Source organism: Erigeron canadensis, chromosome 6 (genome assembly GCF_010389155.1).
Source record: "Erigeron canadensis isolate Cc75 chromosome 6, C_canadensis_v1, whole genome shotgun sequence".
Lineage (NCBI taxonomy): Eukaryota > Viridiplantae > Streptophyta > Magnoliopsida > Asterales > Asteraceae > Erigeron > Erigeron canadensis.
In genome coordinates, this window is record NC_057766.1 from 2,694,744 (window position 1) to 2,715,056 (window position 20,313).

At 33.8% G+C, this 20,313-nt stretch overlaps 3 protein-coding genes across 3 annotated transcripts; 2 read left to right on the forward strand and 1 right to left on the reverse strand.

The window, feature by feature from the left end:
- Positions 1-280: 280 nt before the first annotated feature.
- LOC122605369 lies at positions 281-1,122 on the forward strand. Its single transcript, XM_043778301.1, has 2 exons — positions 281-377; positions 527-1,122. The coding sequence occupies exon 2, from the start codon at positions 552-554 to the stop codon at positions 942-944; it is 393 nt and encodes a 130-aa protein (XP_043634236.1). The 5' UTR covers positions 281-377; positions 527-551; the 3' UTR covers positions 945-1,122.
- Positions 1,123-12,373: 11,251 nt separating this feature from the next.
- Positions 12,374-16,683, forward strand: LOC122605057 (CO(2)-response secreted protease). Its single transcript, XM_043777931.1, has 9 exons — positions 12,374-12,572; positions 13,162-13,424; positions 13,585-13,696; positions 13,886-14,390; positions 14,632-14,738; positions 15,144-15,386; positions 15,469-15,583; positions 15,687-15,897; positions 15,990-16,683. Exons 1-9 carry the CDS (start codon positions 12,403-12,405, stop codon positions 16,538-16,540), a joined length of 2,277 nt encoding a protein of 758 aa, XP_043633866.1. The 5' UTR covers positions 12,374-12,402; the 3' UTR covers positions 16,541-16,683.
- A 227-nt stretch (positions 16,684-16,910) lies between these two features.
- On the reverse strand, positions 16,911-18,894 carry LOC122605972 (GDSL esterase/lipase EXL3-like). The gene is made up of 5 exons (XM_043778936.1): positions 18,478-18,894; positions 18,215-18,345; positions 17,876-18,112; positions 17,461-17,719; positions 16,911-17,378 (listed from the first exon to the last, which is right to left on the reverse strand). The coding sequence occupies exons 1-5, from the start codon at positions 18,758-18,760 to the stop codon at positions 17,179-17,181; spliced, it is 1,110 nt and encodes a 369-aa protein (XP_043634871.1). The 5' UTR covers positions 18,761-18,894; the 3' UTR covers positions 16,911-17,178.
- Between the last annotated feature and the right edge of the window lie 1,419 nt (positions 18,895-20,313).

Below are 20,313 nucleotides of genomic sequence, written 5' to 3' on the forward strand. Positions count from 1 at the left end.
AGGGACCACTAAGGAAGAAAAACCCACCAATTTAACTGTTATAGAAGGCATGCCATTAAATTAAAAGTAAAATCTCGCCTGCTTAGACTCGAACCCTGGTCTCCCAAGATTCAAGCATCATTGCAAGACTTCCAAATGCCGCTGTGGTTTTAACCCATTGGCGAACTTGACTTAATAACTAAAAAAATCCCATTAAAATTTAAAACCGACTCGTTAATAGCCTGTATTAAAATTTAAAATGTGTAAAGTGGAGCACACAAAAAGTTTTGGGTTGAAAATGTAATATTTATGTTCAGAAAACCCCCATTTGCTGCTTTGATCCTCTGTTTCTAGGGTTTAGTTTTTCTCTTCATTTCCATATTTCATTTCCGTTTCCAGTTAAGCATCTCTCTCCCTCTCTCTCTCATTTTTTTTTATTTTACATCTATATATAAATGTATCTATATATGTATATATGAATGTTGTTTGTTATATGATCCTAATTTATTATAACATTTTAATTATCCGTTATGAATGAAACTGACAGGATCTAAAAATAAAAAATAAAAAAAATGGCTGGAAATTCAATAAAAAATGTTGCAAAAGCTGTTGGAGAGTTTCAATATCCATGGCGTGATAAATTGGTAAAATACAAAGATGAGCTTTCAAAGGGGGTTTGGGGTTATTGGGAACTCGGCGCGTGGAAGCCGTTAGGAATTAGTGCTCGACGTAGGGCCCGTTTGCGTAAAGAAGTATTGTTAGCTGGACAAGATTGGCCGTATGATCCGGAAAGGAAAGAAATGAGGACTAAAAGGAAAGGACATAAATGTGATAGAATATCGGCTGAGAAACGAGCTAATACTGCTGAGTTGATGAAGAAAATGCCTCAAATGCTTGCGGATTATCGGAAGAGGAGGTGGGAGAAGAAGATGAACGAAGAGGATGCGGTTGCTAAGAAATCATAGGTTGTGATCTCATTTTCGACGACTCTTTTATTTGCTTGTTTAAGTATTTTTGTATTTGAATTTAACGCCCGTAGATGAATAAGTAGTGCACTGCTTAGGTGAAAGTTGAAACCTTGTTGTTAATGCGTGACTTTTTGATAAAAAGAAGCAGAAAGACATGATTTTTTTGATGCTCTAATTTATTCTGGTTAATTTCTAGAGGTGCGAATATTTGCTGGTCAGGTAACAGGTCAGAACATAATCTTTTGATTCGGGTCACAATAGGTCTGGTTAATCTAATGCATCTTTGATCCAACATGAATCGTTTAATTTCTTTTATAGAGATACTAGGTGGTCAAATATGATTTCAGAAACTTTGGGGATATACGAGTCGCGGCCATTTGACCTTTTTCATTCTAAGTTTACTTATGTTTGCATTACTCCCGTCTTCTTTAATATTATATTATCTTGCTGTTTAATGTATGAGCATGAAACTCATATGTTTTACTTCTTTGGTGTTAATTTAAGAGCTGCAGGTTGGTAGATAAATTATAAATACAATATAGCAGAATCAAAGGGTTCGTGTTAGAGTTTTTGACCTTTCAAGAAAAGAAAGACACCAAATTTCTTTGATATTGCACATCATTGTTACTCATTGTGACGGTTTTGTATTGAAACTACTTGTATACTTCTGATTTTGAATTAGTCAACTCTAATAAACTTATGAAAGACTGCATGTGAAGATTTTAGGCTAAAATACTTGATTTGTGGAGTCCATATCTTTGCATCACATACCTATATGGGATGCGATTTAAGACTGCATGTCTAAAATACTTGAAGATGAATTTGTTATTATGAAAGGATATGTAATATGTGGAAGTCCTGGATTCATTGTGGTTTTAGAGTTCAAATAGAGGTGTCAGAGTTATGGTCTAATTAGAAGTGTAAATAGGGCGAGGTAAAGTATAAATGCATAGCGTCAAATGGGTTGGATCTAATTATGGTGGACTCTCCTTTTTGTTTGAGTTATTGAGTGTTGTAAATAGTTAACGTGTTGAGTATCATTACTTACGTTATTACTATTGTAATCTGATTATTGGGATAAGACGATTTAGGTGGGTTTTGTATTTTTGAAATTTCAATACACTTTGCGTCTTTTGACCCTTTAGAGATAAAATAGACTTTGCATCGACAAAATGGTCACTTTGAGTTTCAATACAGTAAAAGTTAACTATAAGCATAGCACAGTTGTTTATTTCGGCCTTCACAGAAGGTGAAAGTTGTAGTTCATGGATGTCCTTAATGTTGATGGTGAAAGATCTTGTAACACGAAATTGTCAGGGACTCAGGTCTCGAATTTAATTTGTGAAGGACAAAAAGTAGCAGTGTATTGGCTATTCGCATGTTTGATTGATAGTAAGTTGCATCACATATTCACATTATAGTTATGGGTTGATTCAATTACGTTTAATACACCATTACACCTGAGTCCTGAGCAGAGCCAATGAATAATAGGCATTGACAAACATAATCATAAGGTCGAACATGTTGGTAATCACACCAGTGTATGCTACAACATTTAATGTTGAAGGTTGGATTTAAACAATATCTGTTAATGGGCCAATGGGGTGTAGTGTCTAGAAAGTGCTGCCATTGAATTTGTTGAATCTGGTAAGTATTATTAGTCTGTGTCAGCTTAGAAAAGCTGTATGAATCTAACAGTCTATACCAGGAAGCAAGGTTTCCACTGATACAGACTTAGTGTAAGTGAACATCTAAGATCACATCTGGAATAAACTATAAAATGCAAATGGTGTCGATGACTATCACAGATTAGTAATTAGCTATTAAAAGTCCAAAACTGAGTACGCCAACCTGATATTAGATTGGATGTTTGGGAAATATAATAATGTATATTCGATATAGCAAATAGCAATTTGACCCACTTATTGCATGGGATGATCTGGGTTTCTCCCTCTTACTCTAGTAGGTAGGTCATAAAGAAAAAAAGGCCAGAACTCATTGTTAGTTATCTGAAATTCTTTTATGGAAGGTGCCACTTGGTACTCCACATGTGAAGAAGTGGGAAAAAGACTGTCAAATGCTCTCACCTGACCTGTTTTTGTTAGGTTCTGATAGAAAGGCTAATCTGGGTAATTGTAGTCAAAATTTTGCATCGATATCCTGCTTCTTAGAACTAATCAAATCACTAAAGGCCGTAATCTTTACCTCATCAGATAGTGTAAATTTTTTTGTCTGTAGCCATTTCATATTATAGTTGTGGAGAGCATGAATTATGGTAGTGTGCTGATGTTGCTTGATGTAGGAGGCATTGATAGCGAAAAATCTCTCCTTGAAATGGCTTGTGGTGGATCTGACTATTGTAATACAAGAATGGCTTCTTTTATTGGTAGATCAAATTATTTGGTGGAATTTAAGAGGAAAAAGATTATATGGTCGATTATGTCTGTTTATGGCAGTATCTAGTCCGTAAGCGTAGTGTATCCTTAATTGATTGTATACCCGTGTTTACTTCTGTGTATGATCAAATGAAAAGCAAAGAAATATTCTAATTGTTTCGTCTCCGTAATTCTGTATACTACAGCAGTGCAGGTATACAATGGAAATTTATTTTCTCAATTGCCATGTGCTCTTTTTGTTGGGAGATCAGTTGGGGATTTTAGGTTTAATAATCTTTGACTGCCTCAGGTAATCTTTGGCTGTTCTGGATCTATCAGCTGGGAGCCTGTGGTTATATGCTGCAACGTTTTTAGTTAAAAGCGTATTAAACAAAATTTGCCATTTGGAAGTAGCTAAATTTTTGTTCTTTACATAACTCGTGTAGCACACTGTACACTATGATTACTCGTATAAAAGGAAGCAGTGAGCTAAATTCCAATTACTAGGATCAGTTTCAACTTCCAAGTACAACCTTTAAATGGAGAGATACGCATAGTGCAACCTTCCAAGTACACCTGTTGAATTATTGTCTTTATTTAGGAGATGGCTAGGGAGTTTGCAACATAATCACTTGAGACCAAATCTTTTAACTTGGATGTCGACCTAATGCCATCTCTGTCTACAATTGAGATCACTTAAAATGTTGTCATCATTACCAAGTCAGCTGAGTAAAAAGAAAGGAAATGTATATTGCTGCACAAGTTTTTAGGTCTCAGTACCTTGACGATGTATGGAAGTGGTTAAGAAGAAGACACACCTTACCTCTACCTAGGTAGAGAGGTGCTCCGAGGTTCTACCTTCTAGGATGAGGATTGAACCTTTGACTTCCGTCTTCAGAGGACATGATGTTTACCACAGATTCAAACAACGTTCCAAACCACGTTGCTTACCAAGTACCTGAGTAGAATGCGTTGCAAGGCCTCCTTGTGATATTGCGATTTTGTGGATATTTTTGTGAAAAATAGAAAAAGCTTGTTTGAAATAATTTTTGGTTGTCTACCCTATTTTCTTTATATAAATACTAGGTTGAATTTGGAAGTGTTGGCCTGTTGGGTAACATCTTATTGTGGGCTGGGTCGAATCTGAATATGGATTTTTATAACGAATCTAAATTGTTTTTGGATCAAAAGTATAGTTTTAGTTTCTTGTTTGAGCCGTTTTCTTTTAAAATACATTCTTCATATTTGTTTAATGTGGATAATAATTAACATGCTTAATTGATATACCTAAAGATAGGCTTCAAATAAGATGATGGCACATTATATTTAGGCTTCAAATAAGATGATGGCACATTATATGATGAATGGTTAAGATTTGAAAAGAGAAAACCCATGATACATATATCAAACATTTAATTTATTAGACATATCTTTAGGTTTATATTTTAGATCTATCAACCATTTTCCTTGTTTAATTGGAGTTGTATGAAATACTGTACGACTCAAACCCAAATGCATCTACTCTGCTACTCATAATAAACCATGTCCATTTGTCACTTGTGACGCACTATAGAAAAACATGCGTCATATTAATCCATGTTAGTAGAAAATCTAAATTCTAATGGATAACTTATTCATTTTGGTTTGTTACCAATCGGTTCCATACCCAATCTATACTTATAATTACACTTCCTATATAATAAAAAAAATAGCCCAATATTAAAAATTACATGGGAAAATAACAAAAATACCCTTAATAAGTATATAACACTAAGGGGTGTTTGGTAGGGTGGAATGAAAAGGGTGGAAATGAAATGAGAATCACTTCCCTTGTTTGGTTACACAAGAGAATGAAAATGAAGAGGTAGAAGGGGAATCATTTTCATTCTCATGATTCCTCCCAAAATGGTGAAGAATGGTGAGAATGTAATCAAATTACTTTTTTTTTCTTTTTTTCTCATGTATTTAATTATTAATTTTAATTATCTATATTATGATATTATAATTAGTTTTTGTTAAAAAAAAATTTCATATTAATTTGTTTATTTTTTATATTTCTCTTATTATGATTCTCTGTTGTTACTAAACAATGTAATTATTCTCTTTTCAAATGTTCATTCTCTTTCCTACTCTTTCCATTCTTTATTACATTTTCATTCTCAATGATTCCCTCCTACCAAACGCAATAGTCTTTTTCTTTTTGAAAATATTCACATTAACCCTTTAAATCAATTATTTTTACATCAATAATCTAACATCACTCGACGCCGTTACTATCACCAACAACCGTCCCCCAACACCACACTGTCACCGTCACGAAAACTGCCGCATTGTGCGGGTAACGTGCTAGTATAAGGAAAGATAAATCATCACTAACAATATAATTAAAGAGATATGTTAAGATTGTATCATCAACTTCTGTTAAGATTGTATCATCAACTTCTGTTTTAATAATGAGTAATTTATTTCTTACCGATCGATTCCATGTCCTATGGAAGACGGTAAATCACTCACAATATGATTAAACGTACATAGGGAGAGATTAAATCTCTAACTTCTGTTTTTATTTCATTTCATTTTGACAAATGTCATAATGTATTGGATAATTTACAGACATAAAATAATGAGAAAATGATCTGTACTGCAGACTTTACCTAAGCTTAAGTACTGTCACTCTAAAAAAAGTTACAAATTAAACATTTGAATTTGATAAATATACATACCCCTATATTTTACATAAAATCCCCTGAATTTTACATAATTCCCCTGTTTTATCTAAAATAGGTACTGCTTCACTTAACCTTTCCACTAAAATAATAATAAGAAAAAATGGTAATTTGAAATGGCAAACCAAAGCGCTGTTGTGTCCAAAGTGGAACACTAGATCACTAGTGTACTAACATGATATCACTGGTTATATTTCACCAAGTTATCAAAACCACTTCAATTTTCAAAATAAAAATGGCCATAACATTTCCAATTGGGTCTATCCAAAAATCATATCATTTCAAATCATTGAATTTTTAGTGCGTTTTTGACTCATGTCTCTTAGCTTTTGGTCAGATAAATAATTGTGTTTACTTTTTCTTTTAATGATTATATTGTGTAAAGAGAATAATAGAAAAACGTCTTAAAGGAAGCCTTGTACCTTAAATCTATGAATACTTCTTTTAACTACTTATTACAACTTATAAGTAAAAAGATTACAACAATTGCAATATTTTTTTTGATAATATAAAAAGTTATCTAGCCACTGGATATTGGATAGCTTAATTTCTTCCTTATGGCTTTGACAAAAGTATAAAAATAAAATAAAATTCAAAGACAAACGCGTAAAAGGATAAAGTAAAATAATAATGGTAATACTTATTCATTTTGAAAAAAATATGCCCCATAAACTTTCGTCAAAGTAGAAAAAGAAGTGAAAGTGCACCAACCATGGACACTATTTAGAAAAAGGAAAACTATGAATCTTTTAATTAATCTTTTTAAAAATCTTCTTAATACTATAATAATTTCACATGTTACAATCACAAGATGAGGTTAAAAAAAACAACTAATAGATTATACTTAGACTTAAATTCAGGATATTTAGAAGATTATTAAGAAGATGAGTTAAAAGTAATAAACTAATAATGAAGAACTACCATTATCCTTGAAAAAAAAACACTAGAGCACTAGATATAACTTAAGTACACGACATAACATTCGCGAAATTTGACTTTAGTTGACCTATTAAATATGTGTACTTTTTACTTAATTGATATTAATTAAGTGTTATATGATCGAGTTGCTTGTGAGATAATCGTGTTCCAGGTGTTTATGTGCATTAATGATCGTATAAGTATATTATGTTCGTGGACTAGTCAAGGTTGTTTGGTAGTTTTAGTTAGTGATTTAATGAAAGGTTCAAGATTTATTTATGGTAAAATTTAGTTAGTATTGTTTAAGGATTATCCATGGGTCAACCCATATCCTAGACCCATTCCCATGACCAAACCCTATCCCTTACACTACCACCCCATCCATCCATTCATTCTCTTACACTATTTTGTTAAGGTTATTCATCTATATCATCATCTTATCAACATATCAAAAATTTGGGTTTGTAAGTGCAAGAAATCATTCAATTCGGGTCAATTTTGGGTTTGACACTTTGGTGGAAGATTTGGTAAGTTAAAACTATCTCATTTTCACCATTTCATGTTTATAATCATGTTTATAGTCATATTCAAGTGTTTTTGGGTCAAGAATCAAGTCAAAAATGAATTTGGGTCAAACTAGGGATCCATTAGGGTTGAAATGGGTTAAGGATCGATTTGAGCAAGATTTGGTGTTATTGCTCGAGTTTGTGATGTGGGTTATGTTCATTTATGTTTAAGTTTGAGTCTTGAAGCTTCTCTTAGTCGATTGTTAGGTCAAAATGAGTTTTTAGTTGTAAACTTGGGGTTTATGCTCGTCACTGGGAGCATGGCCTCTGAGAGGCTGAGCACGACCTTTGTTCTGCACAAGAGCCGTGCTCCACTGTCCTCACCGGATACTTTTCAGTTCTCGCTTCGTTCCATATTCAATCGACTTGTAACTTCAAGGGAAGTTTTATAACATCATTTTAAGGTTAACAAAATTGTTTAAACTCAAATCTAAACACTTTGATTTTCATGTCGATTTTTAGTGCTAAGTCATTAAAACATATTTGACCAAAACTCTTCCTTTGTATCCAAACATCCTAGAGTCACTTCTAACATACCTACGGTGATTGTGGCATTGTATAACTAGTTAGACCTTATCGTTAGGATACCTTGTAATGCTATGATGCTGATGTAATAGGTTTGTAATCGTTATGCTCCCTGCTCACCCGCTTAAATCTCTTTCTAGCGACGTTTAAGGCTAAGGTAGGTTCGTAGCCCCTTTTCTTTACATGATTTTGGGGTGAAAAGTGTACATCGTGTTTCATGGTCTCGTTTGATCGTTATGTGTTCGTTTATGTAGGTAATCAAGTTTATGTGATTGTTTGGCTAGTTAATCAAGGTTATGTGCTTGTTTAAATTGTGAATCAAGTTTGTATGATTGTTTGGCTAGTTTATCAAGGTTATGTGCTCGTTTGAATTGTGAATCAAGGTTGTATGATTTTTGGCTAGTTTATCAAGGTTATGTGCTCGTTTGAATTGTGAATCAAGGTTGTATGATTGTTTGGCTAGATTATCAAGGTTATGTGATCGTTTGAATCGTAAATCAAGGTTGTATGATTGTTTGGCTAGTTTATCAAGGTTATGTGCTCGTTTGAATTTTGAATCAAGGTTATGTGATTATATATGTTTGTATTAAGGTTATGAGGTTCATTAAATGATCCAATCAAGGTTTCAAGGCTTGGTGATCGTTTAACGATCCCAATTATGAGATCATTTAATGACCCAATCAAGATTTCAAGGTTGTGTGATCGTTTATCGATCCAAATCAAGGTTTCAAGGTTATATGATTATTTAATGATCTAATTATGTTCGTATCAAGGTTAAACGGTTGTTATCCCGACACTTATTTCTTATAGTCAAAACCTACGAACTCACCATCTTTATGTTGACGCATTTTAGTACACTTTTCAGGTAATCAAGTGAATCAAAGACATGATGGATGATTGCATTTCATGTGATAGGATTGAGCTTGGACTTTTGTGGATCTGTGATTCATTGCACCCATTTATGGGTTATGCCTAGGATCGTTAGCCATCATTTAAATCTATATTTTTGTAAACTATTGATGGCGTTGGGTTCCTTGTACATTATTTGATCCGAAATTTGTAATTGTATTTGAATTATGTATGGATTGTCCTAATCCTTGAATGCATTTAGACTACTCTACTTAATTTCCATGTCACGCTGAGCTTTTCTACTAATGCCCCATGTTTCCGCCTTGTTGGGGTGTTACACACAAAGGCGAATTAAATCTTATTTTGATACAACAGTCAGTTATTCATTTAGGTTAGGGGTGTTTAAATTCACCAACGACCTACGGCTATGACACAATACAAAATAAGCAGGTTTAAATCGAGACTAAATGGGTTTGAGTTATAATTAGGTCAACACAACTTACACGATTAATATATGAGTTGAGTTTGAGCTGATTTTAATTTGCAACCCATTCATCTATAAAAAAGTTACAAATACAAAGTCTAAGGCTTTGTTTGATTCTCACTTAATGGAATGGTTCAACACCAAATGCTGAATCGGTCAGCATTCCACATGTTTGTTTAGGCTGTCTGAACACTGAATGAGGGGAAGAAATATACTGAACCATTCCACTACCAACACCTCTCTTAACCATTCATTATCCAATCTTTACCTAATACCCTTCTTCAACACCCCCTTTTTCATTAGAATCTTTCTCACACTCTTCCCATTTTACTCTCATCCTTCCATCTGCTTATTTCATATTCACGAAGATATCTAGATCTTCTCACTAATCTCTTTTTTTTGCCATTTTTCTTTACTATTTTCGTCAAATCTATTTCTTTTGGAAATAGATAATCTCCAAACGCATCTAGATCCATTGTTGTCATTTTTCTCTATTATTTAATGTATTACTTTTTCATATTTAATTTTTTATTTCATTATTACTATTTCTATTTTTCAGATTCAATCCTATTTTTTTTTAATCTGTTGTTGTTTGTTATATTATTTTTTTAATTAATTAGTAGGTAATTGTATTATAGTTTGTTTATCGAAGTCTTTTGGATCACTATTTTTTTTTCTTTTTGTCTATTTTATCGCAGTAAAACTCATTCTTCCACTAAATGCTTGAGTATTTTAATATATGTTTGATTTTCCATTACTTATTTATGAATTGTATATGTTTATGACTTGTATGTTTCAATAGTATTTTTTCTTGCTCATTTAAATTATATTCAGAATCATGTTGGAAAGTCTTCGAAAAGGTTAAAATGGTAATTTTTTGTCATTCAGATTACCTATTCAGAACGGATATCAAACATATTTTTTTCATTCATAACCAAATTCGTTTAGAATTTTTAAACCATTCAGTGTATAGAATCATTCAACATTAAATCATTCCGTGTTATCAAACACAACTTAATATCATAAGTTTATATCATGATTCTAAGTATTATGATCGTTTATTTTTCTTATCTTAATATGTGTATCTTTGAGCTATTTTATGTTTGTTTATAAATTGGTCATATTTTTATCTCAAAAATCGTACATCGATAAATTATAAAAATAATATAGGTGTTTTTAAAATTTTATGCTCTTTCATTAGAGATGTCATTCGATATACTTTCGACGAGTTTTTAATTCTGAAGGCGGAACCCATACGGTTAAGACATTTATCTATTACACTCTATGACATATCACTCCTACCATCTTACCGCCGCAACGCGCGGGTACTTTCTCTCGTTGTTTATTATGTGGATTCAAACATATTGAAAACCTCAACTTATAATTCTATCATATAGCTTTTGATTTAACAGGGGTTACAAGAGTCGACATCTACACAACCACCTGTTTATTAATTGGGTTGGCTTTGGTTAAATTTTCAAAATTAGTTATTAAATGAGTTGGGTTAGTTTGAGGTAATGAAAATACGTCAATCCACAACTTATCAACCAGAACATGACATGATTACTACCCCGAATTTATGTTACATTGTTATGCTTCATATAAACCAAAATAAATGTATATATAATCATTTTTGTTTTGTCATACAATACGTGTCTAATTTAATTTTGAGCTTAACAAATCAAAATACTTAAAGAAAAAAAAAAAGTAAAAGTGCCATCGTATTTGTTGTCATTCTAGAAGTATGCGCCAAGAAAGTACGACATTGTACGCATGTATGTGACATTTTACGAGCCTAAGAGGAGAATGTCAATACTCGTTTCGAATTGCTAACGTGAAGAAAACAAAATGACTGTTACAAATTACCATCACAGGTGTTTGGCCTAACCTTAACGTTAACAATAATATAACGTAAATAGTAAATGTCTAAACAAATTGTCACAAATTCTTCGTCTTTCGATGTCACATAATTACCAAATCATGTATTTGTTTTATCTATTCCCAGAATGGTTTTACGGTAGAGGTATTTAAAGTGACCACTACAAAACTCTCATTTTACTTTTGTTGGTCCTGTGCACGTGCAAACGATGAATAGTGGGTTATATATATATGCTTTTTGTGTCACGGTTCTTGTGGTTGTTTTTTTCTTTTACTTTTTTAAAAATTTTTTTTTACCGATTTATTGTTAGATGTGAATTTTAAGCCGTGCTGAAAGAATAATGTGTTATCCTAATAAATAAAAAATGTGATCCTATACTATTTTTTTTTTTAAAGGTGTGATCATTTGCTCGCAAAATAGGAGCTATCTTAACCGGGCGGCGCTAGAGAGCTTTCTCACCATCAATACCTTATAGGAGGAGAAACTCTAGTTAACCGCCCAAAAGCACGACATTTAATTGAGATAAAACTTTGCCCATTCTGTAGGACTCAAACCTGCTTTACTGGAGTACTTTATTTGTGAAATTCCTTAAAGTGTTTTTTCATGTCTCGAACTAAAGATCTCTCACATGTAATGTTAGTGCTCAATCATTGATCGATACTGGGAAATACTATTTTTAAAATATTATATGATATAACAATGTAAAACACGTTTTCGTGTTCTACGGTTATGTAAAATGGCCGATGTACAAGTTATTAGATTTGGAATTAGTTCTTTTACATCATGATTAATCACTTTGTCATTACTTTAGTTTTGTTTTTACGTTAAAACTGAATAACTTCACTCGTGGATAAATTTATAATATTCTATGAATCTCAATGGAGAATTGTCACCTTACAATATGTAATACGCATGCGCATGTACCCACCAAAAAAACCTTTATAATGTACATCTTACTTATACTAGTATTATATATGATGCCTACTTCATACATTTTCTTAGCTTATTAGTGCTTCTTTCTATTCCTCTCTTTATCATAACTTTCTGTCACTATTATATGCACATGTTCTTCTATGTATATATATATACATTATATATGTGTGTCTCATGAAGTAGGCAAGTGTGTTATAAACATGAAAAGCCTCTATGTTTTGTGTAGCCTGATTTTTTTTCTAGCATGTTTGTTAACAAAAAGTAAGGCAAATGGAACAGAAGAAAGTAATGGTGTTTATATTGTTTATATGGGTAGTGCTTCTGCCTCAAGGAACAACCATAATCTGCTTCTTAACTCTTTAGTAACAAGGTAATACAATGCACATACATAGACATAAACTTTTATTCTTTTTCATCTATATTATATAGCTTGCGGGTCTAATTTTTGTAACACGGAGATAAGAATGTATATCCAATGAGCCGAGTCAAATGCGTATGATTTATAACTCTGCTAAAAGCCTAAATACACAACCGGGACGAATGTCTCAAACATGTCTATAGTAAATGCGTGAATTATTACTTGGTGTGGCTTTTTTTTTTCTAAGAAAAGGAATTTTGGCTTTGATATATCCAATTTCAATTTTGATAGTAAATCCTCAAGTCACATCCACTATTAGGGTGATTATCAATACATCACTATTTTTAACCATATACCACTAAACATGATTTAAGGTGCTATAGAGTACAATAATATGAATCATGTTTAGTGGTGTACAGTTAGAAATTGGTGGTGTACGGATCACCAGGCATTATTATGTTACTTTTTACCTAAATATGTTGGTTTAACCCATTTGACCCGTTAAAAATATACATAGCCCAAATGAACCCATTTGTGTGTAATTGATTGCATTCATTTATTGTGGGAAGAATTATTGAAAACATACCTGAACTTGAACTAGGAAAAGGAGTGCAGTTGTGCATAACTACCAAAACAGCTTCTTAGGATTTGCTGCTCATTTAACGCAAAAAGAGGCAAACGAAATAGCACGAAAACCAGGGGTTGTATCTGTCTTCCCGGATCCAGTCTTGCAGCTTCACACAACACGTTCGTGGGATTTCTTAAAATACCAAACTTTAGTAGAGCCTCAGTACTTTAGATCAAGATACAACATTTCCAGTTTTAATGAAGCTTCAGATGTTATCATAGGTGTTTTGGACACAGGTAGTTGATTTATCTTATAAAACTCTGACTTATATTCTATTCGAAAACAAATAATACTACGAAATAAAAATCGATGTTTTTTCAAGCCGCAAACATATATGACATGATGTGACATGCTCTTTATACTTGATATTTTGTGTTGTGAAAAATGGAAACTTAGGAGTTTGGCCGGAGTCTGAGAGTTTCCATGATGATGGTTTTGGTCCTATTCCATCAAAATGGAAAGGAACCTGCATGGAGAGCGACGATTTCAAAAGTACGAGTTGTAACAGGTACCTCGAACATCCATTTTGTTGCATCTCCTTTAGTAAACTTATCTGGAGTTTTGACCTGTTACTCTATTTGCCCAACTATAATGCTACCTTTGCGCATTAAGAAAAATATTTTCCGGGGACGCACTCTAATAACAAAAAGAACTTTTTTTTTTGTTAATGAAGACTTATGATTATAAAATTTATTAGGAAAATAATAGGAGCACGATATTACAAAGCTGGAGGTGATTTCAACTCCCCAAGGGATAGGAATGGCCATGGGACTCATGTTGCTTCAACAGCTGCTGGTAACGAAGTATCTAATGCATCTTATTATGGTCTAGCAATGGGCTCTGCAAAAGGCGGTTTTCCTGGTTCAAGGATCGCATCGTATAGGGTTTGTGGAGGTAGAGGCTGTTTTGGATCGAGTATATTGGCTGCATTTGATGATGCTATAGAAGATGGCGTGGATGTATTATCACTATCTCTTGGTTCAAGACCGGGTTATGGACCAAATTTTCAGAGAGATCCTATAGCAATTGGATCCTTTCATGCAGTCGAGAAAGGGGTTACTGTCGTTTGTTCTGCAGGGAATGATGGACCGAGTAGGGAATCGGTTGTTAATGTTGCTCCTTGGGTCATAACGGTTGCAGCTAGTTCAATAGACCGGGATTTTCAGGCTGATATAGTATTAGGTGACAAAACAGTGATCAAGGTAATCATTTCAATTTTCTAATATATTAACTATTATTTTAGGTGGTAAGGTGGATGGGTTGGGTAACAAGGTCAAAAGAAACTCATCCAAACACCTTCAAGAAGCTGATTAGTTTTAAGATGATACAAATAAGCTATTTAAAAAAGTTAACCCAAACACCTCCGAATCACTAACTTCAGAATGAGTTCATATTTTTGATTCATTCAAATGCTAACACGCACAAATTTCTCTTAAACTTAAGGGCGGAGGCATCAACTTCGGTGAATTACAAAGATCTCCAATATACCCATTGCTATATGGAAATGCAGCCAAAAGAAACTCTAGTACCTATGACGAAATTGATGCAAAGTAAATTTTCAAAAATTTTTCTCTATGGTGTCTTCACCTTTTATGTAGAGGTGGCAAATGGGGTTAGGTAGCAAGGCGGTGAAAGTAATCTTGGTATGGGTCTCGTCAACTTGGATTGACCCAAAATACCATTTTGTCCGAAACTTCTTCATTTCGAATAAAACAATAACAAAAATTTTATTTTTCTTTATTTTGTTAAGAAGATTTATACGGTCAACTGTAGGCACTTTCTTACCCATTTGACCCATTTCTGTTTTAACTATACTTTTTTTATAATTCTACCAGCTTGACTGTCAAAAACAAAACCTAACCCAAACCTATCCATTTATAAATTAAGTGGGTCAGGTTGCCACCTTTACTTTTACTCTTTCACTTTGCTTAGCTAATCTCATTGGAGGTCTTCAGAAACTGCATACCACGTGCGTTAGATCGAGAGAAAGTTAAAGGCAACATTGTTCTTTGTGAGAATGAAGAGGGGTTATACTCAGCAAAACAAAAGCTAGCAGGCGTTATGAATCTTGGTGCAATCGGGATGGTATTTATTAGTGATGAAGCAAGAGCAGTGGCTTCCTCTGCTGGATCGTTTCCCTTGGCTGCAGTTAGTCGAAATGATGGGAAAAAGCTTATATCTTATGCCAGCACCGCAAGGTGAATATTAACCTGAATTATTACAATTTACCTCACTTACCCCTAGAATCCATGGTTAACCATTTTGAGTAAATATGTAAAGGAAACCAACGGCAACTATCTTACCAACTGTATCAGTGACACAATATAAGCCAGCGCCTGTAGTGGCCTACTTCTCTGCTAGGGGTCCTTCATTTGCTACACCAGATGTTCTCAAGGCAAGGTCACTTTTATCTTATGCAAAATCTCAATAAGTATCATTAATAATAGCAATATAAAATTCCAGTTAAATTAAATTTTAATGATCAAATTACCATGCAGCCTGATGTTGCAGCACCAGGTGTGGCCATTCTTGCTTCATGGCCTGACAAGGACTCGGTAGTAAAACTAGCAGGCAAAAAATCTCCACTTTTCTACATACTTTCAGGAACTTCCATGGCCTGCCCACATGTTTCTGGCCTCGCTGCCATGATCAAATCTCAGAACCCAGATTGGAGCCCGGCAGCTATCAGATCAGCACTCATGACAACAGGTTCAAAATTTCATATATATCTCATAACTTGAACTATATTTCATACACTTAACTAAACTCGTAAAAATATACATTGCAATTTTCAAAAACAGCAAGTCAAACAAACAATATCAAGAAGCCAATAACAACAAACTCTGGTTCAATCGCTACACCATATGATTTCGGTGCAGGGGAAGTTACATCGGATCCATTGCAACCAGGCCTTGTTTATGAAACCGAAATTATTGAGTATCTACATTATTTATGTAACGTTGGCTACAATGTTGATACAATTAAAAGAATCTCATCTACCGTTCCTTCAGATTTTACCTGCCCCAGTAACTCTAACAAGAATCTAATTTCCAATATGAACTATCCATCAATCGCAATTTCCAAATTTAATGGGAAAGAGAGAAAAGTAAGCAGAAAAGTTACTAATGTTGATAATGAAGATACAACCTATACTGCATCAGTGGAAGCCCCAAATGGGCTCGAGGTCAAAGTAGTACCGCATAAGTTGAAATTCACAGAAAGTGAGAATGAAATAACTTACCAAGTGATCTTCAAGTCCGATAGTAAATTGAGTGGAGATAATTTTGGGGCAATTACTTGGTCGAATGGCAAGTATAGAGTGCGTAGTCCATTTGTTGTTAGCAGCAAGTAGACGTAGAATACACTTCTGCAGAAGTTATTGACTTCATGTAGAAATGATTATAACCAAACGACTTCTATGTGAACGAGCTGTCACTATAATAAACTGACTTCCTTGTATTGGTTAACGGCAATACAATTGATCGTTTTGAAAAATGCCATACCACTCTTTCTTTTCTATAGCTTCGGTTATAGAGATGCATTTCATGCTTCCACTTTATTGCATTGATTCCAAATGGCTAAATAGTTTACATGTATCTAGTCAAGTAGCCTCTAATTGTAATTAGTTTGAAACATGATGAATGGGATTAGGAGCATCCAATTTATATGCACAAAACTGGTAATTAATTTAAACAAACACCCAAACACCACATGAACATTTCTTGATCTAGCTGTTTCAGGTTAAAATGTCGTCGAAAATTTCTATGACATAACACAGTGATCGAAATCTGTTACTCTAATGATGACCTTATGAGCACCAATGATCCATATAATAAAAAATGTCACAAATTTACTTTACATAGACACTAAGGAAAGTTTAAGATTGACTTATTTGGAAACCTAAATCCGAAAGTGATAAGAGAAGAGCATAAATGGGTTGGATCTTATTTGTTGCAAACAGGAAGACCATGACTGGGTGATCAAGTCGGGTCACCAGATCTCGAGTGCATCCTTCACATATCTTTCGAGTACGTTTTCGACAATGGCCCTGTAACCCTTTTCCGTTGGATGAAAACTATCCCAAAAAAGATACTTAGAGATGTCTGAGCATGTCTGGGCAAATTCATTACACATCCAACTCACCTCTACCTTTCCGGTACCACAACAACCTCTGTCCACAATCTCAAACCCTAAAATACAATAATAATTTTAATTATAAAAAAAAAAAGAAGTCTAAGAAGGAAATAAGAGTAAAAATGGATCATAAATCACCGTAGGATTGTGGATTATTGACTATGTCCAATACAGGATTGTAAATATCAGCAAAAATGACTTTGACTGGAGGATCTCTGGACCTAAGTGACTCGAATTCAGCAGCAAGTTTCTTGTTAGTGTGCTTTGCTGCTCTGTTATAAAGTGTTGAACATGATCTATTTTTCCCACCGCCACCAAAAGTTCTTGAAGTAGGCATACACCCAATTGGTGGTAAACTAAGAACAACTACTCTTCGTGCTCCAAGTCCATGTAGCGTCTTAAACAAAATAAGCAAACACAAAAATCAGCATAACATTTTTACCTGCTATATAACACCACATTTTATACACTTAATCGGGTAGCCTTTTACCAAAAAAAAAGAAAGAAAAAAAAACAGATTCTCTCACATGAACCAAAGAGGGGATATGTTTACCCGTACAAAGGATGAAGCTCTTGATACGACATAATCAGCATAAGTAGGTATATCGTATTCAAGTTTCCTCATCGGGTAGGCCGAGAAGTAGTTAAGGACGAAATCATCACTTCCCGCAGCCACCAAAAACAAACTGTTGTATAATATGTTTTCCGTCCCTGATTTACCGACCAATACTTCAAGTCTTCTAATGTAATTTTCGAACATTTGCAGCTGATCCACCATTGGTACAGCCATCTGATTCATTTTCACAGCAAAACACGGAAATGATATTACAATGAAGATGAGCATTTATAAGTGTTGAAGTATGTAGGAAGTTATAGTTATCATAATGCATACATTTATGGTAGATGTTAGTGGATCATATCCAGTAGCTCCTGAGGCAAAGCTTACACCGGTGATCATATCTTGGTCTTCGATGAACGGATCTAGGTATGGTGGTACATACTCCTTAACTAATACTTTCTCAGCTGAAATCAAATTAGAAGAACTATCAAATGGGCGTCTATATATCCAAATGTGTAGTTCATTCTTATATATGTCACTTATGAGTTACATTTATTAATTTGTTTGCATAAAGTTCTAGTTGGATGGATATATACCGATCAAGTCTACAGGTGTCTTCGCGTCTGTAAATCTTCCTGTTGCTTTAGCACCCAAAAAACCCATCCCGTATGGAGGGAAGTTGGCTCTAATGAACGTCGGAATGTAGTTGTTATTTCCTTGGTCCACGATCGAGTCTCCAAATGCTATGAACGCTGGAACTGTCACATTTGCAGGCATCGTGAAGGTTGCTACACCAGAATCGACTAGTAGATTAACAAAGAGGAAAATGAGCACAGTAGTAGCTATAGGCATTATTGAGAAAATGAAAATTAAATCCATGTAGATTCTGAGTAGTGCGAGTATTCTCTTAGAGTTACAAATTTGATTATTAAGTTAATTTGTACAAGTGTTTATAATTAGTAAAACACTCTGTATCATGTAATTAAAATGATACTCAGTTTTTTGAAACTGAATTCCTTAACTTATGCTAATGTTTTTTTCCTTTTCCTAATCTTAGGGAAACATTAAGTTACATATGCAAATTACTACCTATATATATGTCATTCAATAGTCATCATGAATGACAGGAAAAATCGTCATTAGGTAAGCGTGGTTTTGATCAAAAGGGTGAGTTATGTACGAAGTGAATGAAGCGTTCAGAATTTAAGTATCCCAAAATAGGTTTAGATGGGCGGGGACACCCTTGAACCAGGCGACCCCTAGCATGGTAAAACGCTATCTATTTCCGCCCTGCAAGCAATAGCTCCAGGCAACTCTCCTAGCATAGTAAAACACGTTGGAGGCAGAGTTTCAACCCAAAACTTTCTTAGCTTCCAAAAGTCCCTATAATGAGCCATGTGTTTTGCTAGTGTGAGTACCACTTGAGCTATGATCAATTGGTAACCTAGATCTAATACAAAAAGATACAAACATAAGTGAGATCAAATTAATTCAAAATAACTTCTATCTCCTCATATGGCAAGCATTGAAAGAATTTGTACAGTCAACATGGTCAAAATTGAAAACATAGTCAAACATATGCGAAAATAAAATAACAGTACTAGACTTAAAGAGCAAAAAAGAATCTCAGCATTCAAAAGCATGTTGAGTTTTTACTTTTTAGCAATAATAACTAAATATTTATATATAATCAGATTCTTGGATCAAACATATGGTCCATTATCTTAACATTTACAAATGATCTCATCAGATACTCTTAGAACAAACTTTTCACCAACTCAGGTATAATTTGGTTTACAAAGATATTACACCCTTTTTGTGAGAGGTGGATACTATCCCAGAAGAAGAATTTAGAGTGGTCTTGATAGATAAAAATCTAATAAACGAATATAACATGAACACATGACTTTAAAACCTAAGATGATAAAGCATAATATGCACATGCTCATGAGCTACGAAAACAATACAAATAAAAGCAAATATATAAAATCCATACCTAATTCACTTAGCATCTCAGATAAAGAATACGCATGCTAAAATTTTGGTGAATTTCAACTCAAAAATATCCATATACAATCGAAACCACCAAAACGCAGACCTATCTGATGAAAATGAGGTTACATATTAACGGACACAAACGAAACCACAAGACAGATATACTTTTAAGTAATACATGATTATCTTAGAAATGAGGTCACATAAAAGCCCAAGAGTTCTGTTTGATTTGTTTTTTCATCTCCCCAACGGTCATTATCTTCTTCACGTGGAACATCTTGAGAACACGACGATTATCAATTCCACATAGGAGCATGTTGTTAACAAGAGTAGTACTAGTCAGGTCCAACAGGCTTTTGATCCGCAGCCTAAACAATTATAACACAAAACAACGACAATGGAATTTACTTAATAAACGTTAGATATACAAATTTTCA

Coding starts and splice junctions, on each gene's coding strand:
- LOC122605369 (XM_043778301.1), top strand. CDS start 552: ATGGCTGGAAATTCAATAAAAAATGTTGCAAAAGCTGTTGGAGAGTTT.
- LOC122605057 (XM_043777931.1), top strand. CDS start 12,403: ATGAAAAGCCTCTATGTTTTGTGTAGCCTGATTTTTTTTCTAGCATGT. Junction 15,387..15,468: donor TCTTATGCCAGCACCGCAAG/GTGAATATTAAC, acceptor AAATATGTAAAG/GAAACCAACGGCAACTATCT. Junction 15,584..15,686: donor CTACACCAGATGTTCTCAAG/GCAAGGTCACTT, acceptor ATTACCATGCAG/CCTGATGTTGCAGCACCAGG.
- LOC122605972 (XM_043778936.1), bottom strand. CDS start 18,760: ATGGATTTAATTTTCATTTTCTCAATAATGCCTATAGCTACTACTGTG. Junction 17,720..17,875: donor GAGCTTCATCCTTTGTACGG/GTAAACATATCC, acceptor ATTTTGTTTAAG/ACGCTACATGGACTTGGAGC. Junction 17,379..17,460: donor CAATAATCCACAATCCTACG/GTGATTTATGAT, acceptor ATTGTATTTTAG/GGTTTGAGATTGTGGACAGA.